Genomic DNA, 20,677 nt, shown 5'->3' on the forward strand with positions numbered 1-20,677 from the left:
GTATCTTATATGCGTCATGTTTGTGTTTGATTAAATATAATTTATTTTGTACAGTCTATACACAAACGTTTGAAGTTTATTGGTGTTGTAAAAATTATATAATATTAAAACATTTTGTTGTGTAAAATATTATATTATTTTTAATAAAAGCGCTAAAAAATATAATGTAAAATCGTATATACGATTAAGAGCGCTAATATAATATTTTACACAACAAAATGTTTTAATATTATATAATTTTTACAACACCAATAAACTTCAAACGTTTGTGTATAGACTGTACAAAATAAATTATACAAATTATGAAGTTCATAAATATGTAATTTTTTCCATTTTACTTTTTACTTTCTCTATGAATTTGAAATATTTGCCTGAGCACTTTCTTTTGAGAGTCCCTTAGTGTATGAAAAAGTAGCACTGTCTAACTTAGGTTAGTGTACTTTAAATATAATTTGTGAAGTTTATATTTTGATATTGGGTTTCTTTTAGGTATGTAGCCACAAATAATAACTTGAAACATGTCTTAATGTTAGGCATCCAGGGAATATTGACTGAGTTTATTAATGAGATGACAGAAATAATGATCTTCCTCAAGAAAATGGATACTGATTTTGGAATATCAGGATATTTAGGTTGAACAGATATAGAGCCAAGCAGGTGTTGACAGATTACATAACCCTACAGTCTTTCCAAACCCAAGAGATTTAAAAGGTGAAAGGAACATAGTGTGTGTCATTTGTATCAAGTTAGTATGTCATATTTTACAGCCAGCATGACTCCAAAACCCTGAAGAAAAGAGTAGAACATAATGTTTGAATGAACTGTGGGTGTGGAAAGCACTGTCCTTTTCTGGCTTTTGAAACATGCAGAAATAATTCATGCTCTTTCTCAAAAACAGCACACAAATTTGTAATAATTGGCAAAATTTTGAGTGTCATAAGTTAGAATTTGCTGCAGAAACTATAAAAATAATGCGTGTTACGTTTATAGAGCTTATTTATTTATTTGTTACAGTGTAACATACACACATCTTCATATTTAAAGCTGGTCAGAACACTTCAATGAGTTGGTCGAGTTATTGCTTGCAGGAGAAGCTACGTCAGATAGTAGAGAAGAGACTGGGTCTGGAAACTTTCCTGGACAAAATGGGAGAAGTTTCAAAACATGAACTGTACAGTAAAGCTGCCAAGCACCCACAGCTCCGGCCCAAACAGCCCAGTGAATTGCTGCTCGACCATGAATTTTGCCGTCTCTTCAGGGCCCTTGAAGGTGTGGATATGATCTAAAATATCGTGTTTGATATGAATAATGTTGCCATCAGCTGGCTTATTATTATTAACCTTTTAAATACCCTTTAAGAATACATGACTTTCAACCAAATGTAAAACACAGGTTGGGTCACATTGTACAGAATTAGTATTTTATACATGATACTAAAATTGAACTATGATTTACAATAACAGAAATGTAAAAGTTCTGTTTTCACTTATGTGTGTGAAGAGAATCAGCACATTTGTATCCTCGTTGCTTCTGGTCTACTATTTTTCACAAATTAAGTTTTGTGTGGTATTTTTCAAAACAAGGATACACACACAGTTCCACTTAGCACTTGACGTCGTTATAATTCAATCTTTTATGCACTTCACTTATTTCAAGTGTTATTGTTTCAGGTCCAATAAAGACAATTCATCGTGAATAAGTATGAGTGACTGAGTCCCTCTGTCTTCTCTAAAGAACCCATGTCCTCATTGCTACACACTGCAATATTTATGCGTGCATACACATACAACTTATTAGTACCATCTTCTAGTAGTTGAAGTACAGACTCTGTAATCAGCTGATTGCATTGCAGGAATGGTGGTCAGAGCTCTTTCTTCTAAGCCACACAGTGATCTCGTCAATGGATCTTCAGAGCATTCCTTGTTGGCATCAGAGAACAGTCTGTTGTTGCAGTACAAGGAGCTGATCCGAGAGCAGGACCACAAGCTTCAGGAACTGACACAGACCACTGAGCGACTTACAGTGGAAAAGTCCACACTGCAGGTTAGACACCCTGACTTGCCCTATTACTGAATTATGAGGCACCGTGAATCACAATTTTAAAGCTGCTTGCTTTGTGATGACACTGACAACACTTGGCGATCATTTCAGTAAGTCATGCTGGGGCATGAAAGTGGTGAGTTTAGATTTTTTTTCTGTTAATGGTTTGTTTTAGCAAACATACTTACCATGTTCAAGGTGAAATTGTGTTGCTTGAATGTTTTTTGAAGCCTGATTATATAGGACAGACAGTAGGTGGTGAGTGGGATGTGACGGATCTGATTGGCAAAGCAGGAGAGCCGGCTGCTATCCAATCAGGGATGGAAACATGGTTGAGGAAAGGAAGTGATGAAAAGTTTCTTTCTGAAGGGCACATGGTGAAAGGAGTATTGAGAGAATTTCTTGAGACCACGTGAATTTGGAAAGGAAGTGAAAGGATTTTAGTGACGACATGGATAGGAGAAGACTTTTCTTTGTAGACCATGAGGTTGGAAGAAGAGGTGATGGGAAACAGACATGTAGCTTCTGATGCTATCAAGCCTGGCAACAAAATCACCACCCCACCCCGTGACTACTACTGCTTGTACTTGTATAATTGTTCCCATAATAACATTTTATTATAATGTTCTCTTGGAGATTCAAGGCTTTAGGTGGGTAGACTCTGTTCTTTTAGGGTTTCTTTTAAAGTTTTGGAAAGTGAAGCAGCAGTTTGCTCTATTGTAGAGAGAAGTTAAGGATCTGAAATCTACACTATCTCAGCTCCGGGATGAGAACATGCTACTCCGTGCACAGGCCAACACAGGACTTGGACAGACCACAAGTGGCAACACATTAGGACGTGAAGCATTCCACATGCTGGAGGAAGTGCGGGCCGAGGCCCGTCGATGGAAGGAGCAGAGTGAACAAAAGGACAGCCTCATCTGCAAGCTTGTAAGTGTTGTGACAGGGCACCAGGCCATGACAGTTGGATTCTTCCACATCCTTACTTGTTCATTTACAATAATATTCTTATTCATTTCTAAGCAATCATGAAACAAAGCAGATACAAACTTATGCCATGATTTGGCTTGTATATGTGTACTAAGAAACTCTCTTGCAAGAAGGTATCAAGCAAGTTTTTGGACTGTGTCTGTTCGGTAATAACTCCCATGTAGAATGATGTGTATGTCAGTAATGCTCTGTCTCTGAGTGAGTTTGCAACTGTTGTCTGTGTATTACCAACACTAATACCCCGTGCTTTGTTTGTTGTCCACTAGGAGGAACAGGTGAAGTCTGGTGTAGTTTCAGACCTGGACACTCAACTGACGTTGAAATCCGCGGATCAGACAATTGCGAGCAGTGACATAGAGGTTAGTGGAGCCCTACCGTCTCTCTTATGTCAGACTTCACCTCTTGTTTTCGAGTTGACTGGAACAGCAACTGACTTGCATTTTGTGTTTTGTATTGAAGAGGTCTTTAGTTCAAATCCAGGCTAAGCTGGGTGAGTCATACTGTTGTTTTCCTCCATCTACACAAACTCTGAGATAGTTTCTTAAAGTAAGCTGTGACTGTTCCCACATCCTTCATAATCATCTAATCATTTTTCATTTGATGTCATCTAGTGCAACCGTCCCTTTCTCCAGCACAAGGAGTCGCCCAGCTCGGTTGTAGCCTTCGTTGATTTTTGATGTTGAGGTTTATGGGAATAATTGGGGAACTTAGCTCAGGTGAACATGGATTTGTTCGTCAGGGAATATTGCATGGAGGAGTATAAGCTGAATGCCAGCGAGGAGGTTTCAATAGTGGCTTCAGGTAAATGTCCCACTTTGCATTGCAGAATATAGTTCTTCATTAGACAATAACACAATATTTTATTTTGGTAATTAACGGCCACTTTCTCTCCAAATCATAGAGGAAGAACGATTTTTGGTGTTTCCTTGCCAGAATCCAAGACTAGAGTGCCCTCGGTATTCCCAGCTTCGCCAGTCTTTCCTTTTTAACTTAATTTTCAAAGGTTGTTTCTTTCTAACAATGAACAAATGATCTGATTGGTTTTATCAGCTCTACTTCATGTGGACGTTGGACCTTTCAGAACATTTGCATCACATCAAATAGCTCTCGCCACTATTGTGCCAACAATTGTACCGAACGACACGGTACTTGTTTCAAAATTACAATCTACAACTTGCAGGCATCCCTTCAAAGATTGCGGCCACCACCCTGGCGCCATACTTCCTGCTTTAATCTTTAACAAAGAGTCCTGTACCAAATTATATATTATAGATTTAGTGATTAAAAAGACACCAGCCACCCACATCATAGGCCATCACTCTACTAACTCAATTATTGTTAATAATGCAAGTGTGGTTTCTTTTATGAGACTTATGACTACCACTGAAGAAAGTGAATCGTTCATTTACATTTTAACATATTACAAGCTTTGTGAATCTCTTACGGTATGTAAACATAAAAGCATCTTGTAAGATTTGAGGTTTTCACAGCGGTGGGAATGAAGATTTATGTCTTCTGGGTTGTTGTGCTGTAGTCTGGTCGATATTAACCAATGTTTCAGAGATCATACTGCCTCTGTCATCAGGGCAATTCATCTTTATTGGATTTTGTAATTGCAGAGGGAGCTGCAGGAGACACGTCAGCAGCTGGCAGCTACAGAGGAGAAGTTGGCAGAATTGGCAACAGCAAACGGTGAGATCGAGAAAATGCAGAAAGACCAAGAAGACTTACTGGAGCTGCTTACAGATCAGGACACGAGACTGAACCAGTTGAAGGCCCAGCTGAGAGCCCTTGGTGAGAAGGCAAGTTACTCCAGTGTATCATTATAATCAGTGCACACTTTGGGCTTTTGTTTCAATCCACATTTCTTGTCCCATGCAGAATTCCCACTCATTTCTTCAGTGTATACTGTATTACGTCTTCTGGCAATCCTTTTGTGTTACATCTGACAGTTTGTACTGCATCAGTATGAAGTTTATTCAGCAAATTTAAAATCTCAGGACTGCTATAATAATTGCCCAAACTAATTATGTAGCCCTGATTGAGAAGCTGGTCAGCTAATGTAAACAGAATTTTGGATGGCTTGGAATACTAGGAAATATCAGTTTTTGGATTTGACTTTTTGTTCCATTTCATTTCTAGTGTATCATAACATTTTCCACACGTAACTGTGTCCTTGGTTTACACAGTTTGTAGGATTCCATGCCAAATGAAAACTTCTAACCACAACAGGAGACTGTCATATATTGGAAGCTGGTCTTCTAGAACATAACTTTCAAAAACTTTTATCAGGTGGTCAAATACAGGTTTCATTTTATAAATCTTTGAAGTCACCTGTCCACAGTAAGTTTCATTGACTGCAAAATGGAGAAGTTTCAGAAGGATAAAAATGTCTTTTCTGACATACATAAAAAGTATATGTTGCCAAGAGTCTGTTTTTGAGAGAAAGTATCCATTTTAGGATGAGCCGGGATAGCCCAGTCAGTATAGTGACTAGCTACGGGCTGGACGGCCGGGGTTCAATCCCCGACGGGGGCAGAGGATTTTTCCTCTAGCCTCTGCGTCCAGACCGGCTCTGGGGCCCACCCAGCCTCCTCTACAATGGGTACCGGGGTCCTTTCCCGGGGGTAAAGCCGGCCGGGGCGTGATGCTGATCACTCATCTTCATCTAGTGTCGAGGTTAAGAATGAGTAGAAGCTATACCTCCTCTTCCACCAAGCACCTACATGGTATATAGTGGGACAGCTTTACTTTTTACTTTTATGGGGAGAAATGAATTGAAAAATAATGCCAGAAGGCAGGGGCTTACTGATCCTCTTTTTAAAGTTTATGTTTTGTAGGCTTCACAACTGAGCAAAAATTAATAAGGTAGCAAACAGAAAATTACACTTTCCTCACAAGAAAAGAACTTCAAGAAGGGGCTAATGTTGAGTGGTCTGTCGTCAGTCACTGTCTGTAAAGTTCTTGAATGCACATGCAGCATTTTATGACAGTACTTGGAAGCAGATGTTGTGGATTCCACATGTATTGAACATTGTCAGCATGCGATGTTCATGTTCTCTGCACCACCCATTTTCAGTATTGGCGAAGGAGAGAGACACATTCCTTGATCACATTTTTATTGTGGATATGTAATGGGAGTAGGATTTGACGTAAGAGTAAGAAGATGGCTGTCTTCTGGGTTGTAGTGCGATGTAGTCTGGCAGGAGTTAACCATCATTCCAGAGGTCCTGATGATGGAGGCAGCAAGGACCTCTGAAATACTGATAAACTTCTACTATACTATATGGCACTACAACCCGGAAGACAGCCATCTTCATGTCATAGACACATTTATTTGATCCAGAAATGAAGTGGCAAAGTGCTGAGTGGTGGTCAACCTTCCCACAAATGTAGTCGGTGTTGCCCAAACGTAATATACATGTTCTTCACATACCGGAGGTTTGTAGTTGTCCATTCTATGTCACCTCATACTACAATTAATGACATATGCAGAGTTTCATGATTGTAAATGAAGATAACAGGTGGAACATGGTGTCATTTTCCCCCAGAACAATGCAGCACTCCATCAGAATCATTTTGTGTAAAGATTGGTGCAGGCCCTGTGGTTGGGAGGTGGTGACACACACCCCATGGGCTTACATCTTCTTTTCTTGAGTGAAAGGGCCACTGGTTCAAATCTTCTAATGCCTTCAACAAAATGTCACAGCATCATCTTCATGTCTGAGTACAGACAGTCCCATAACTGTGACTGTCTTCCTCACTGCATTGGCCTTGGTGGTGATTACATTGAATGGGGGACAGAGGCAAGTATGGACTGTGGTCTTCTGAATCATGATGATTTGTAGGTGGTCACCAGTGTTTCAGAGGAACTTGTTACTTCCCATCTTCAGGGGCTATTGGTTTGTCTGTTGAAATCTCAAATCCCACATGCAGAGTTGTGATGTTTATTTTCTGTTGATTTGTTGTGTCTGTAGCTTAGACTTCTGAAAGACCCTTCATCTATATCTTCTGTGAATGAGAAACCAAGTTTTGTATCCACACAAAATCACAGGTGTAATTATACAGGTGTCCCACATAACGTGGAACCCACCACAACACTATGCTACATTGGCAGGAAATGAATTAGTCTCAGTTCAGAACATAGCTGATGCATGCTAGCAGGTGGGTCCAAGTTGTGTTCGAGACTGTGGTTTTATATATTTTAGTTTTTGGAGGCTGTGATATATCTCAGCCTTCAAAATGTTCTAGTATTTTAAGTCAGGAATAGTGAGGGGAAATTGTATGAAATGTTCTGTGAGGATGATTTATAGACTGGTATCACTTGTAGCAGAGTGAGAATGTTGCAGTACATGCTTTTTCTTTGTTGGCAGGTGGATGATGATGATGACGATAATGATGAAGACTTGGAGGAAGAAGCTGAGGGTTGTGAGGATGAGAACTCGGCATGAAACACCTGAATACAGAAACACCGAAATACATGAGCCTTGCAGGTAACACTTAATGCTGAAAGAGTGAACATTCTGTTGTACATAAAACTGAGATTTTTTTTTTCAAATAAATCTTATTGGTGGTTGGAATTTCAGGACATCAAAATTGCTTTGTAGTAAATCATTTCTGTATTTCTTGTGGTTAAAACTAGCCAAATGATGTGGAGTCTTTACGATATTGTAAAAACATGACTGACTTTCTTTTTAAAATTCTGATGTGTGCTGTCATTCATTTACATATACTTTTTTATTTATTTATTTCATGTTCTGTCTCTCCATCCATCCAATTTTAATAAACGTTGCCAGTGACATGAATTAGTCCAGCATGTGGAATCAGTTCTTCCATAAAGAAATGAAATGTGTAATATTCATTCCTTTATGAGAGTGAAATTTGGTGGGAATTATTGATCTTTGTCATACAGAAATAGGGGATTTAAATCCATGGACTATGCGACTGCTGACCAGACTTTAACTCCAGCATTTAACAGTTTAGCAATAATCTGCCATGATGCATGGCCAATAAAGGTTAAACTGATACTGACAGTGATATATGGACATGCATAAGGCATGTCTTATTAACTGGATTTTCAGATTGTTTTATATTTTGAACCTGTGTAGTACATTTTTTGAAATGTAAAATACAGTTAGCAAATTCAGGATACACTCTGTGTACCCTGTTCGTATATAATGTTAGTTCAGTGCAAACTGAATTTTTATTAACAGTGCATTGAGACATTGCTAAAGTTATTTACATTCATAATCATAAAGTAATATGAAAAACAAATGACAGGTTTGAATCACATTTCTAGTAATGTTAGAGATAGGAGAACTTCTAGCAAGGATTATATATTTTCAGTAATCTCATTCTATCATGAACACAAAGTTTTCAGAAATTCTTGTAGTGTGCAAATGTAAAGCATGGTGATTATGGCCGGTGGGCATTTGTCAAAGTGAAGTCTGTAAGTATATATACTGCTAACTGCAAGTTCCCAACGCAGCTCCCATGCACTGCCAAGTTAAGAAACTGTGTGTTCTTAATGAGCATAACATTGCAAAAGGCAGGTTTTGTTTGTGCTTTGTCACAGGATTTTGTGTGTTTTTTTCATAGTTCTGTTGTGCATTTGTTTTAAAATGTCATAACACTTATGTTTTAGTAAGACAGAGAATATGAAACCGTGGATAATTTCTTGTCTCTATAAAGCTGGCAAAAGTTCTTGCCTGGATGGTCACTGGTGCTTGACTAACATTGTTTTCAATTTAGCAGTGTTTGTTAGAAATGCTTTATAACTGTTCTGGTATTTGAGTCAATACCTGTTAGGTGGGAGGTACGTTGCTTGCTTTCATGATGGCTAAGGCCTCTGAATGATTTTGAAGGCTTGTGAAGGATAGCACTACAGAGAACTTAATTTGTTCTGTATTCTGAAAATAAGTCATGTTGAAGTAAACACAAATGTTTAATAAGTTTGTTACCACTTTCATGCAGAAGAAAATTAGAAATAGTGTCAACTTCCTCTTGCAGTAATGTTCCAACATTACCCAATACGCTGAAGACAGTGATGTTCTTTCAGTGTTCATGTGGCAAAAAGTTCTGTCCCACTACAATGGAGATCATATTTAGGGATGGTAACAAACTTATGAAACTCTGTAAATCACATTATATGTTTCTGCTGTTCGGATGTCCTTCAGAATTAGCAAATTAGAAAGTGTAAATTTGTGTATGGTATTTCAATGCTCTTTGAATCCATAACTTGGAACAGGTTGCTTCCTTCTTCCTAAGTCATGCCAGTAGTTTCCTCTGAAATCTAATCTCCCACATCACATGATACCAGTGTCTTCTCACAAACTTCAGAGGGTTACTACAGAATATTGTGGTGTGTTAGCTAACCAAATGAGGCTCACTGTGGATTTTAGCTTTGGACAAACAAAACTGTATAAAATATAACCTCTTTCCCATTACTATTTATGTTGACACTGCTGAATGTCTTGGATTGTTTTTTTAGAGAATCTGGCAAATATTAAATGAATGTGGCATAACGACATAACTTTCAAAAACATATATATCTCAATAACTGTAAAGTATGTCATGTTAAAAATATTACAAAATATATGTAAGATACTATGAGCTGAACAATTTTGGATAGGCTTTATCAATAAGCAAACTATTATTCTTGTCAGTATGCTTCTGTGATGTGAAGGTTCCAGTAATTTGACGCAGTAAGTTCATTCTTTCTATAACTCACCTGCGTTTTCCAATGTACAGTGTAAGATGGTCCACGTGATCATATTGTACAGAATAAAACTTCACATTACCCACATTCAATGCGAAATGGAGAAGGATCTTCTAACATTTTTTTGGATCTACCAACACTGTAATACTCAACCTTGCTTCCAATATTGCATGTGTAATGAACCACAGCTGTAGGGAATGGTATTTTGGTTTTATCCTTATTCCTTCCTTCTTTCTTTTTCACTGTATCATATTTGGGATCCAAATTTCTAGAAAGAAACAGACATCACATTTATCATACCAGTGAAACCTTGATGTTTTAATTCACGTGACTTCCTGCATTTCAGTTTCAAAGGTTTGGGATTTTTAATTCCGTATGAGTCTTCTTCCCAAATGGGTAGTTCCACAGACATAAAATTTATTTTATTTTCTAATGAAGTAAAAAAATTGTTGAGATATACATGGCATTTTCCTCCATATTTTTCTGGGATTTGCAATACTACTTGTTCCCCCTACAGCAGATATTTTTCTCTGGTTTCATCTTTTCCCCAGTAGATCTAACACTTAGCAGGTAGCCATTAGCCATTAGAGCTGCCTGCAGAACCCCAGATCTAAAGGCCCCACTTTGTTGGTTTTCTAGACATATACTTTTTCAGATGAATCCTCCCTTTTAAACTAATAGAGGCCTCTTCCAGTCACATCATGAGGTGGAAATTACTCTGAGTTTCTTTAGAACATTGCTTGTATAGGTACATCATAATTATTATGGCTAGGTTCAGGCTTGTGTTCGTCATATAAGTGCGTCTTTCTGAACTGTTTTATTGTCACTGCCTGTCTTACCATGGTGAATGCAGATGTCTCCATAAAAATATTCTCTGTTGATAGAGCCACAGTTCCCATATTTGAGTACAAAAATGTATGCTTCAGTTTCATCATCATTGGTGTATTTCCCATTTTGAATCGGGTATACCAAAATATCTTTGGAAGATGGCAGAAAATGTATTCATTCCTTATGTGACCATCTGACAGAAATTTCTGTCTACAAACTGAACTTGCTTTTTTGACATTTCCCAACAGGAAAATTATGGGTTAGTCCATGAAAACAGAAATGTTCAATGCATGCAAAGTTTGGTTATTTTTGTGTGGGTGGGACATTACAATTTGCAATATTTTTTTTCCCAATCCATCATATTACAGAACTATAAATTTCAGAAATGTCTTAACAGATCTGAGATATTGCACTGCCACATGAATTTTGTGCATACCCACTGAGATATAGAAACTATGACCTTCCAGATTAAGAAATACCTTAGGAATTTACAAGTTAGAATCATTAGAATTTCTAGCAATATCAGATTAATACATGTGTATATCTACATAAATAAAACACTTTGTCTTCATTAAACTTACAAATGCAATGAGATGGTGGGGGTGATGGCAGAAGAATTCTAGGTACTTGTGGGTTATCGGGACACATCACTTTAAAAATAGGTTAGGTTAGGTTAGGTTAATGTGTGTGGATAAATGACATATACTTGAAAGTTATTATATTTTATTTAAATAAATGACAACTAACCTAACCTATTTTTAAAGGGATGTGCCCCGATAACAAGTACCGAATTCTATTTTCTGTAATACCAGTCTGTTTCTTAGAAAGTATGGCAGAAACTCTAAAAAGAGAAGTGACCATAACCATTGTTTGAGGTGCTATAATCTCAGTGCAATCAGTTATCTTACAGAACAGGAAAACACTTAAAACTATGATCTTCATACACAATAGATTCTTACATTTCAGATCTGGGAGTTTCAGCAAGAAGAGGGAAAAGAGTTTTCAGTTCCTTTGTTCTCTGACTTTGCCAACTTCAAGACTCATTCTAAACTTCCCATAACATGAATCTTGAATGTAACAAAACCAGAACATTTTTAATCTATAGATGTGAGAATCAAAAGTTTACAAAAATGTGAATTTTAAAGCAGCTTATGCAAGATTCCTTGTACAGAATTTGCCCCAAAGCTGGTTGTGAGAGAACAAGCATCATGATTTAGTCATTATTTCATTAAACTACTTAATCAATTTTGCAGGTAAAAATAACTGACAATGTTTGAAAACTGCATTTAATGACATTCCTCAGGACTACATATATGGGATGTACAGCCCCATGCAGCAACACACACACACACATTATTTATTTTACGCTCCTTTGTAAAAAGTGTCCCATTATGTTGAGTCTCAGTGTGAAATAAATAGTTTAGTGTCAATTCAGTTGTTTATGAAATCTACTACTAACATCTTGGTACTGACTTTTGGTTTGTATTTATGAATTACATACATTACAGCATCATATCCAGATATGTCCTACAATAATTTATATTATTATATATATATATAACAGTGACATTAGAGATGAACAACTTAATTCAGGGGAGTGGTGAGGTTGTAAGCTCAGTCAGCAAAAGAAGCCAGGGTTAATTACTAAGTATTACTGGGTCACTACATCTCATCTTAGGCTACATCACAGTTTAACAAAGCTTATTTATGCCATCTTGGATTGCATGCAGGAAGCTTTTTTCATGTAATGAACTGTCAGAATTGCACCAGAGTTTTCAGATCACAGAAATTAAATGGGGCCGAGTATTTTACTAGGTTAGATGCAATGCTAGGCACAGACCCCTGAACATAGTTGCAAAAGTTAGCAAATTATTGCAATGCAAAGGCAAATGAGTTTGCAGTCCAATAATTTGCAGCCAGTCAACAAATAACTGCTAAACTGGTACAAACCTATATCTGCTATTTACACAATGCCAATAGAATTGGGAGTAACAATAAATAAGTACATGTAATTAATATATTATTTTTTGTTTAGTGTTGGCTTGATTGTAGCCTGGTGGAGCTGACATGATCACATGTGCGATGCCTCAGGAGTCACTTGGTACTGGAAACAAGGAAAGGCCTCACATAAATGCCAGGTACATCAGCCCCTTAACACTAGACATTCTGTATACATTTAGTCAGAGAGCTTGGTCTTGTTGAGGAGGGGGAGGTCAGGGGTGAGGTGGTGAGAGTAGTACCGCATGTCACACCCTGCCTCATAACTTGGATTGATGTCACGGTGAACTCGATTGTGGTGCCGGATGAGGTAGCTGTCCCTGACGAACGTCCGCCCACAGACATGGCACTCAAAACTGGTGCCTGATGCATGTGTTCGGATGTGGATGGCAAACTGACTCTTGGATGTGAATGTGAGGCTGCAGCGGTCACATGTGAGTGGCTTCTCTGCCACATGACTCCAGCGGTGTGCAGTCACATAACTTTTGACGGCAAAACGCTTGTGGCAGATGTCACAGGAGTAGGGACGTTCCCCTGTGTGCACACGCTTGTGTGTATTCAGACTACTCTTCTGCGTAAAACGTTTCAAACACAAGTCACACTGGAAAGGTCGTTCACCTGTATGCGTTCGCATGTGTACCTCGAGGTAGGGTTTGCGGCAGAAGCTCGCCTCACACGCTGTGCACTGAAATGGCTTGCTGCCTGAATGCAGTTTCATGTGAACATAATATGAGGATGCAGATGATAGTATCTTTCCACACACTTTGCATGCCTGGGGTTTCGAGCGGGGAACAGTTTCTGGCTTCTGAACATGCAGCTGTTGGGGGAGTTCCTTGTCTGGGGTGATGCTGCTGTTGCCTCCATCTTCCCCCGTTGGGCAACTGTAAAATCCCATGGGTTCTATTTTTATAGGGTAGCCATACATCTCCATTGTTTTCTTTTTTTCATAAGGAAAATATTAAATTAAATTAAACTACTGTAATAGTCACCAAATATGGACAAGGAATTGACCCTTCAGGTCATGTGTGAAAGGGCAAGTCACCTGAAAAGAAGAGTAAGCTGTAAGGTTTGTATGTATTTTTATTGCACTTTTGTGACTTGAAAATAGAAATAAAATGTTATGCCCTGCTCGTGGTGCAACAAAATACGGCAAAATTTTGGTTAAGATCGTTTGTATCAGACCACATTCTTAATAGATGGAAAGCCTTGCCAATATCAATGGTAGTGTGATATTGCATGATTAAAAGTAGTTTTGATGACTGTTACCTCGGTGTGATATGGTTTTCTGGTGTATTCTCTACCTGCATCTGAGTAATCTTTAACACTTGTCAAACGCGATAATCACATATATGAACACAGAATTCTCTTTTCCGTCCACAAGGAAACGAAGATGGCTGCTATGTAGCGACAGAATTGCCTGGTATGAGCGGTATTAAATTAGAATACGCGTTTCTTAAGTAGTGTTTTGTGCAGAATTAAAACGTAAACTTTTGGTGACAGGCTCGGCTTGTATGGAATCTGAAATGCTCTTATACATATATAAAATCTTCCCTACGAATTGTTTAGAAATATTTTCGGAAGCCAGTAATCTGAAAACTATTGCGCATGGATGAAGTGTGCTACTTTCAGTACAAATAAATGCCTTTGTAAACGCAGAAATATTGATTTTTCACTCGAAGGAAGTTTTAGGTAATGGCTTTTTATTCAAAACCGCCCGGAACCTACAAATACCTTTCACAAAATAAAAGTTCTATTATGAAGTTCAGTCTGTGTCATGACCAACTGAATGGGCCATGAACGTTGCGTTTAGATGCGCAATCTGTTGGGGATTTTACGAATTCTATCATTATTATATTTAATATTGACGTATGATATTCACAGCGGTGAAAATTTAGTTTTGCATGGATTAAGACACCATCTAGAACTGTAATTGGTTCGTGAACCAATGTTATAAAGAATTTCCTTCTTTAAAAATTTTGAGTATATTATAACTTCATCTCCCACCAAAAACAATAATACAATAAAATTCTTAACGTTCCATTTCAGCATCAGTTTTCTCTCAGTAACGGAACTGTAGCAACTAATTTTGTTGTTGCTAAGCGCAGTATACGCTTTGTCCCTGGAAAGAACTTCCTCAATTGGTGAACAACGTAACCAATGGCATGTCGCGTCACGTATACGGATCAGCTGATAGAAAACGATTGCCTGGCGGCAGTACAGTCGTGAAGGGAAGCTGTCAGGTGAAAGGTGGAAGTTCTGGAAATTGTTGGTGGACAGATAAGCCGGTTGAAGCGTCGGGAAGAAAATTGCAAATGTTGATTTAATAGACGCCTTTTTAAGGCTCCAAACATCATAGTTATAAAAACACTTTTTGTGTATAACTAAGGTTTTTCGGTCGCGTTTCTATCAGCCATAATTTTTTCGGTGTCAGCAATGATGAAGGGTGAAATTGAACACTTCTTGGAAGATTCTTCTCATCGTGATACAAGACTTCATGGTGTGTTCAATAAAATTTCTGATATTTGGCAACATCAGAACTGTGTATCCAGGCAGAAAATGACGTCAGACGTTATAGAGTCCATTCTTCCAGAAAGATTCAATGTTCCAGTTGCCGTCCGTAAGTGTTACATTTGTTTATTATTATAACACATTTTACTACTAATTTTAATATCATGTGAGATGAGCCATTATGACTCTGAACATGAATGTTTATTTTGCATGCGCAATGTGATGTAAAATTCTCTTTCCAAGCAGCCGTCAAACAAAAGGATGTAATTATTATTAGCCGTGGTTATATCGGAATATTAAAATATGCAGAGTATTGAACAAACAAAGAAATGCATGAACAAAGAAAGTTTCCGACGCCTGAATAGACCCTATATGCCAGAAATATCGATTTTGTCTCAGCTCAGCTGTTCGCACTTCCAGTAGATCGATTTTACATGGGTTAGTTTAGCTGCTATTTTACTGCTTGATAGTTTTTGACAATATCACGATAAAGAAACAAGGTAATCCCATTCTTAGCAAGAATATTTGGTACTACTGTTTGTTCTTTACGGTAAAATTTCATGTGAAATTCCATATATGTGATATATGCAAACATGTTGATGGAAATTATGGGAAGGGGTAGTAGGGGTCGGTTGAGAGCGTTTTGAAACTCATGAAAAATTGTTAGTTGTACATAGTTTCCTAGTAAGCTGTTTTAACCCCACAGTTGAACTGAGGGTTAAACCATAATCAGTTTATGTGGCCCATTCCATGCTAGTCATGAACTCTGTATTTTGTTTAATAACTTTGAATGTGTAGTATAACCTCGGCCACTGATTCAAATTATTTTAATTCATGTGGGATATGATAAGAACAGGAAGTTGCAGTAGCCTATTTGAGCCGGGAGTAGCCGGTTTGGTTTTCTCATGCAATACGTCACGTCGATTGCAATGTTGAGATAGACTGATGCAACTTTCCTATCCTCTGCACACTAGACAGCGGTTTGTGTAGGGATGTAATTGCACTTTCATTACGGTAAAAAGTTTGTCCAAGGGAAAATTTCCTGATCGCATTTGTATGGATGCCATGTCGGCTGCCGTTTAGTTTAGCAAGACAAAGAAATGGTGTATAGAGGTCAATCAAAAATACTTCCTGCACTAGGCTATCAACAGCTAAGCCCATGCATGGTTTTTTTTTTCGGTTGACAACAAAGGGACAAAAACGGCTGATGCCACAGGACACTCCCCTATAGTCACGAAGCTAGGACGGAAAGAGCCGAAGTTGAACCGAACGCCAAAATCGTCACGCACACCGTTGCTTTTGACGGAGAGTTATAAGCTCTAAACAGCTGTGTTTGGCATCAGTGTGGAAGCAACCATAAGTGTTGTGGTTTGCTCATTTGTTGACAAAAGTGCTCGTGTTGTGGTATTCATGACAATGGAAGTGATACCGTGTCCAGTAAGTGTGTATTTCTCTAATAGTCCAGGTATGTTAAACACGAAATTATTTGCAACTTTTATTGACAAAAGATTGGTGATGTGAAATTGGACGTGAAAGAACCGTGATAAAATGGGATTATGTACTTTTTCATAGAAAATTCTTAATTAATTAGTTATTACATTGTGTTTTGGGTTATTGTGTCGTGTAATCGTAGGTTGTATACCAACCTGTTAGAGAAGTGTACTGCATTCATATTCAGGAATGGTTTGTGCACAGAAATTAAAGGCATTACTTTCTTCATGCTAATGTAAGCCTATGTTTACATTAATGAACTTCTTGTAAATCATCTAAAATATCTTGAGCCAATTTTTATTTTGCATAGGGTTAATCTGCCACGGTGGTCTAGCGGTTAGAACGCTGGCCTTGTAATCCTGGGGTCTCGGGTTCGATTCCCGGCGGTGCCCGAATTTATAACTTGTGTTGGGCAAGGCCGTGGTCTAGGCAACACGGAGTTTTCCTCCGGGGGCTTCCCCGGTTTCTCCGTGGCATCCCAACAATTACTCCATTCACACACAGAAGAAGGCAATGGCAAACCACTTCTGGATCATCTGCCAAGAACGTATATGAACAGGTCCCAGTCCGAGAAAAGGATGGAAGGATCCTGTTCATATGGACCTGTCGTCAGACAGAACACTCAAATAATAAAATAATAGGGTTAATATATAAGGAATAAAGACCAGACTCCATTGACCACTTGCCAGTCTTTCAGTCTTCTTCTTTTGTAATCAATCCTAGGATTGGCTGGCAGCAGCTCCTGACCTGCTGATACTTGGAAAATCCTTAGGATCTCCTTGCCTTCCTCATCCTATGCTGTTGACCCGTCCGGATTCATCCGCCTTTAGGGGTGATTTCTCACCCCGAGGGCTTGAGGGTGCCCTGAACCTCCACCCTCCGAAGAGGCTGTTGGCACTTGTTTGCGGGGGACCACTTATACCGGTCGTCACTCAATCTGTGGATGCAGTTTAGCGTCATGCCCGGGACAGAGTTAGTAAAATACATATTATGCTGCCATCAAAATTTTGAAGTCTACCATCTAGTTTGAAAATTATAATGAATAATAAAGGTTAATTTAAAGTTGCTTTAAAGTGTTACTTAAGTACACATTCCTTCTTACTCTGTAGATGAATTTCCAATATTTATGTGCTGAAATTTATGGATATATTATTTATGACATTTTATATTTCTATGTTTTGTATATGAATACGTAATATTTAAAGACCTCAATACCAAGATTATATTTGCCTTAGGTACAACACACCACAGAAAATGTTCTACTTTTGCAAGTATATTCATTAATGTAACCCACCTTCGGCTCTTTGCAGGGGGCTACCGTGACTATGGGCCAGACGACTGCGAGGAAGAAGACGGGGCCTGCCAGGCGCTTGCGCAGAGGCTAGAAGACGGGTTGCGGGCTGCCAAATCTGCGCAGCTTGCTTGTGGTGAGGTTCTCCTGCCTGCCGATCTGTTGCCACACATAGCCCGTGATGTCCTTCGGATGGCAGAGAACGAGCCATGCGGACTGAGGTCAGCGGTTCGATACCAAGTTGAGAGACTCCGTGTGTCCATTTGAATCCTGTAGTCGCAGTTTGTATTGCAACATTTGTTTCTTATTGCAGGGGATGTACGCTGTTCATCAACTTTGAGAATGACCACGTGTGCAGACGGATAGGAACTATCAAGTGTGACCCTAGTACAGTGTCCACCTTTGAGCTTTTCCTCACGCTCAAGCAAGACAGCAGCTCCTGGCATTCGCTGCTACCGCAGTTTCTCAAGTGAGTCTTGCCGTCTTTCTTCATGTCACGTACAGTTGTAAAAGCGTCTTCCGTCTGTTTGAATTGCGCGCGCACCACGTGACTGATCTCTATCATCGTGTTGCAGGAACCTGACGAGGGGTGGCACAATAATGATCAGCCAAGGTTTCACTCTCGAGAAGAAGAAGCTGTACCGCAGCTACCTAGAATAGTCCCCCCCCCCCTCAAGCCCAATCATGAGAGCCAAGACTGACCTTTCTCCTCTATCATGCAGGAGGAAGTACACACCTCAGGGCCAATCTACGGCTTGGCATTCTGGGAATTTTGCTTGGCCAAGAGATGAAATGAGGTTAGGAGAGAACCACCCCAAGTTGCTAGAATGAAACTATGTGTACGATTTATCTCATATTGTAAAATATAGTTCATTGTGATTGGCTGGTCATCTTCCAGTATACAAATTTTGAGCAGCTGCGTAGAAAGTCGTAAGACTGGCAGTTTTAAGAGTACCTGCTGTACGCGCTTTGACCAGTGTCGTCTGTACGAGTGTTCTGTATTTTTTTTAAGTGTTTTGTGATTCGGTGTGAATGGACTAAATGGGCTGTTACATCCCATTCTTGAATGTCACCCGTGGGGGGGTGGGGCATTTGTGCTCCCAATTTTTGTGATGTATGCATTTTACTTTTTTTGTCTTTTTTAAAGCAAAAATAATGAAACGAGTAGTAAAATTTTTCCAACCGCGCTGCTAGGTTTTCCCGCTTCGATAGATTTAGTTGTAGTGCCTGCTTTTAGATTAATAGATTTCCTCCAACACCAAAGATGAACCGTTTTAGGTGCCATGATCTCATAACATGAAGGTGTTGAAGTAATTGACATTTCTAAAGGAGCTGACGGCGTGCGGGGTTTTGCTAGCGGTAGGAAGTCATTTCTTGCTGTGCGAAGGCGGGACTGTCCGACTGTGGTCCCTCGCTAACGTTTGTGATTGGTTGGTCAGACAACTTTGCAGAACGACGAATCCTGCCACAGCGCACTGAGGCACTTGGCGTCTGTAGAGAGCAGCGAAGTCAACAATACTCTTTGTTTCATTGTGATACGTACTCGTCCTTTTCATTATGGAGTGTGATGTGTTTCTAAAAGGGGCAAGGGTTTTTTTTTTTTCAAGCAGGATACACACTCGTCTTGGTGGGCCTTCGTGTAATTTCTTTCGAGCAGTATTCTTTATTTCTCGTAATTTTATATTATAAAAAATTGAATATCTTTGTCTTTCATGTACATATATGAGAGTTTAATGTTGTAATAGATTAATAAAATATATGCTTTTTGTACTCTCATGAATTGAGTGAAGAAAAACCAAAATGAATTTAAAAAAAAAACTGAAATAAAACAGTTGAAGTGATGGAACATAATGAGTGCTCTCTCTCTCTCTCTCTCTCTCTTCCCCTCATACCTGCAAGCCCGCAGTATGTATTTACCTTGGAGATGCTAGGTGTCGGTGGCATTTCAGAGGAGCCTACCGCCTATGTCATCAGAGTAATCATCACCATGATGGAGGCAACATATTTCAAAAATAGGTAATATTTTTACAGGATGACATCACGCAACAGTCGTCTTCATACTCACTGCCATTAGAACTTGAATTTTAATCAGATTTCTACCTCATCTTAAAAAGAATTTGAATATATGCTAATCCAAAAAGAAAGGCGAACAGGTGTTTTCTAAAAACCATCTTTGTAGCTTGTTTGGGTGCTGCTACTGCGTACTGGACACCCCTGGCAGCTGAACAGACCAGTCCTTCAGGTAACTTGTCATTTGCCAGCGTTGTCGCTACGTCGTTCTAGAGAGGTCTAAAAGGAAACACGTGAAAGTATCTGCGCGTTGTACGGTGCGCAGAAGAGAGATGGACCTCGAAACGAAACTGCATCAAGGATTGTACACGCAGCCAGGCCACTCACAAGACCCCCAATTAAAATTAACTTGCCTGATCTTTTATGACGAATCCAGAAACAATGCTACTTTGAATCCTATTGGGTCACGAAGGGGGAAATTTTGTAGCTACTCGGCATTTCTGTACCTGGTAGCAATAGAAACAGGGTGATGCGAAAATATAGACCAAAAGATTTTATTGCCGTCTTCAGCAGCGAATGAAATTACAGTGCATCCGATCCGCTCTATGATGCACAAATTTCCAGTTCAAACCTACTGTCATTACTTTAACGTTGTCTTCTCAAAATGTATAAAAAATAATGCAGAGGTCACTTGGGAATATGGAACTGGTGGGAAATTTTCTTTCATAGTAAGGAAACGGGCGCCGTTGCCCGCGAGCTACAGGTTGGGCGGGCTTATTCCATTGGGTGTCATTTAAATGCTG

General features: G+C 39.0%; 3 protein-coding genes and 1 long non-coding RNA gene across 11 annotated transcripts in view; 2 read left to right on the forward strand and 2 right to left on the reverse strand.

The window, feature by feature from the left end:
• Positions 1-12,714, forward strand: part of p115 (General vesicular transport factor p115) — a 31,392-nt gene extending 18,678 nt beyond the window's left edge. For 2 of the 4 annotated variants that reach the window (XM_022069571.2, XM_022069570.2), the window contains exons 12-17: positions 1,089-1,269; positions 1,853-2,043; positions 2,764-2,970; positions 3,297-3,389; positions 4,650-4,832; positions 7,404-9,847. In XM_022069571.2, coding sequence (XP_021925263.1) covers positions 1,089-1,269; positions 1,853-2,043; positions 2,764-2,970; positions 3,297-3,389; positions 4,650-4,832; positions 7,404-7,481 — 933 coding nt within the window. In that variant the 3' untranslated portion in view covers positions 7,482-9,847. Of the gene's footprint in view, positions 1-1,088; positions 1,270-1,852; positions 2,044-2,763; positions 2,971-3,296; positions 3,390-4,649; positions 4,833-7,403; positions 9,848-11,542; positions 12,007-12,611 lie in introns of those variants that run through there. The other 2 variants (XM_022069568.2, XM_022069569.2) reach the window with 2 other exon arrangements.
• Positions 11,845-14,313, reverse strand: LOC110832499 (uncharacterized). Of its 4 annotated transcripts, none has more exons than XM_022069576.2 (3): positions 13,841-14,313; positions 12,834-13,616; positions 11,845-12,680 (listed from the first exon to the last, which is right to left on the reverse strand). In XM_022069576.2, exons 2-3 carry the CDS (start codon positions 13,503-13,505, stop codon positions 12,648-12,650), a joined length of 705 nt encoding a protein of 234 aa, XP_021925268.1. In that variant the 5' UTR covers positions 13,506-13,616; positions 13,841-14,313; the 3' UTR covers positions 11,845-12,647. The 4 variants fall into 4 exon arrangements, with proteins under 4 accessions (XP_021925268.1, XP_021925269.1, XP_021925266.1 ...); XM_022069577.2 differs by having other exon boundaries at positions 12,817-13,616; positions 13,841-14,307; XM_022069574.2 differs by having other exon boundaries at positions 11,845-13,616; positions 13,841-14,305.
• Positions 12,612-19,482, forward strand: LOC110832500 (protein charybde). 2 transcript variants are annotated; one of them, XM_022069580.2, is made up of 4 exons: positions 12,612-12,714; positions 17,884-18,085; positions 18,178-18,333; positions 18,440-19,482. In XM_022069580.2, the coding sequence occupies exons 1-4, from the start codon at positions 12,708-12,710 to the stop codon at positions 18,522-18,524; spliced, it is 450 nt and encodes a 149-aa protein (XP_021925272.2). In that variant the 5' UTR covers positions 12,612-12,707; the 3' UTR covers positions 18,525-19,482. The 2 variants fall into 2 exon arrangements, with proteins under 2 accessions (XP_021925272.2, XP_021925270.2); XM_022069578.2 differs by lacking the exon at positions 12,612-12,714 and adding an exon at positions 14,766-15,191.
• LOC147872209 (uncharacterized) lies at positions 15,522-17,885 on the reverse strand. Its single transcript, XR_015537904.1, has 2 exons — positions 17,676-17,885; positions 15,522-17,510 (listed from the first exon to the last, which is right to left on the reverse strand). It is a non-coding gene; the product is annotated as an uncharacterized LOC147872209 (long non-coding RNA).
• Positions 19,483-20,677: the final 1,195 nt, after the last annotated feature.

This window comes from Zootermopsis nevadensis, unplaced genomic scaffold (assembly GCF_977971745.1).
Source record: "Zootermopsis nevadensis isolate Lab colony 2312 unplaced genomic scaffold, Znev_1.0 Znev_ptg000030l, whole genome shotgun sequence".
Lineage (NCBI taxonomy): Eukaryota > Metazoa > Arthropoda > Insecta > Blattodea > Termopsidae > Zootermopsis > Zootermopsis nevadensis.

Excerpts from the sequence above, each read along its gene's own strand:
- LOC110832500 (XM_022069578.2), top strand. The coding sequence starts at position 15,008 with ATGATGAAGGGTGAAATTGAACACTTCTTGGAAGATTCTTCTCATCGT. Across the intron at positions 15,192-17,883 it reads CAATGTTCCAGTTGCCGTCC|GGGGCTACCGTGACTATGGG; the intron begins GTAAGTGTTACA and ends GGCTCTTTGCAG. Across the intron at positions 18,334-18,439 it reads CTGCTACCGCAGTTTCTCAA|GAACCTGACGAGGGGTGGCA; the intron begins GTGAGTCTTGCC and ends ATCGTGTTGCAG.
- LOC110832499 (XM_022069574.2), bottom strand. The coding sequence starts at position 13,505 with ATGGAGATGTATGGCTACCCTATAAAAATAGAACCCATGGGATTTTAC.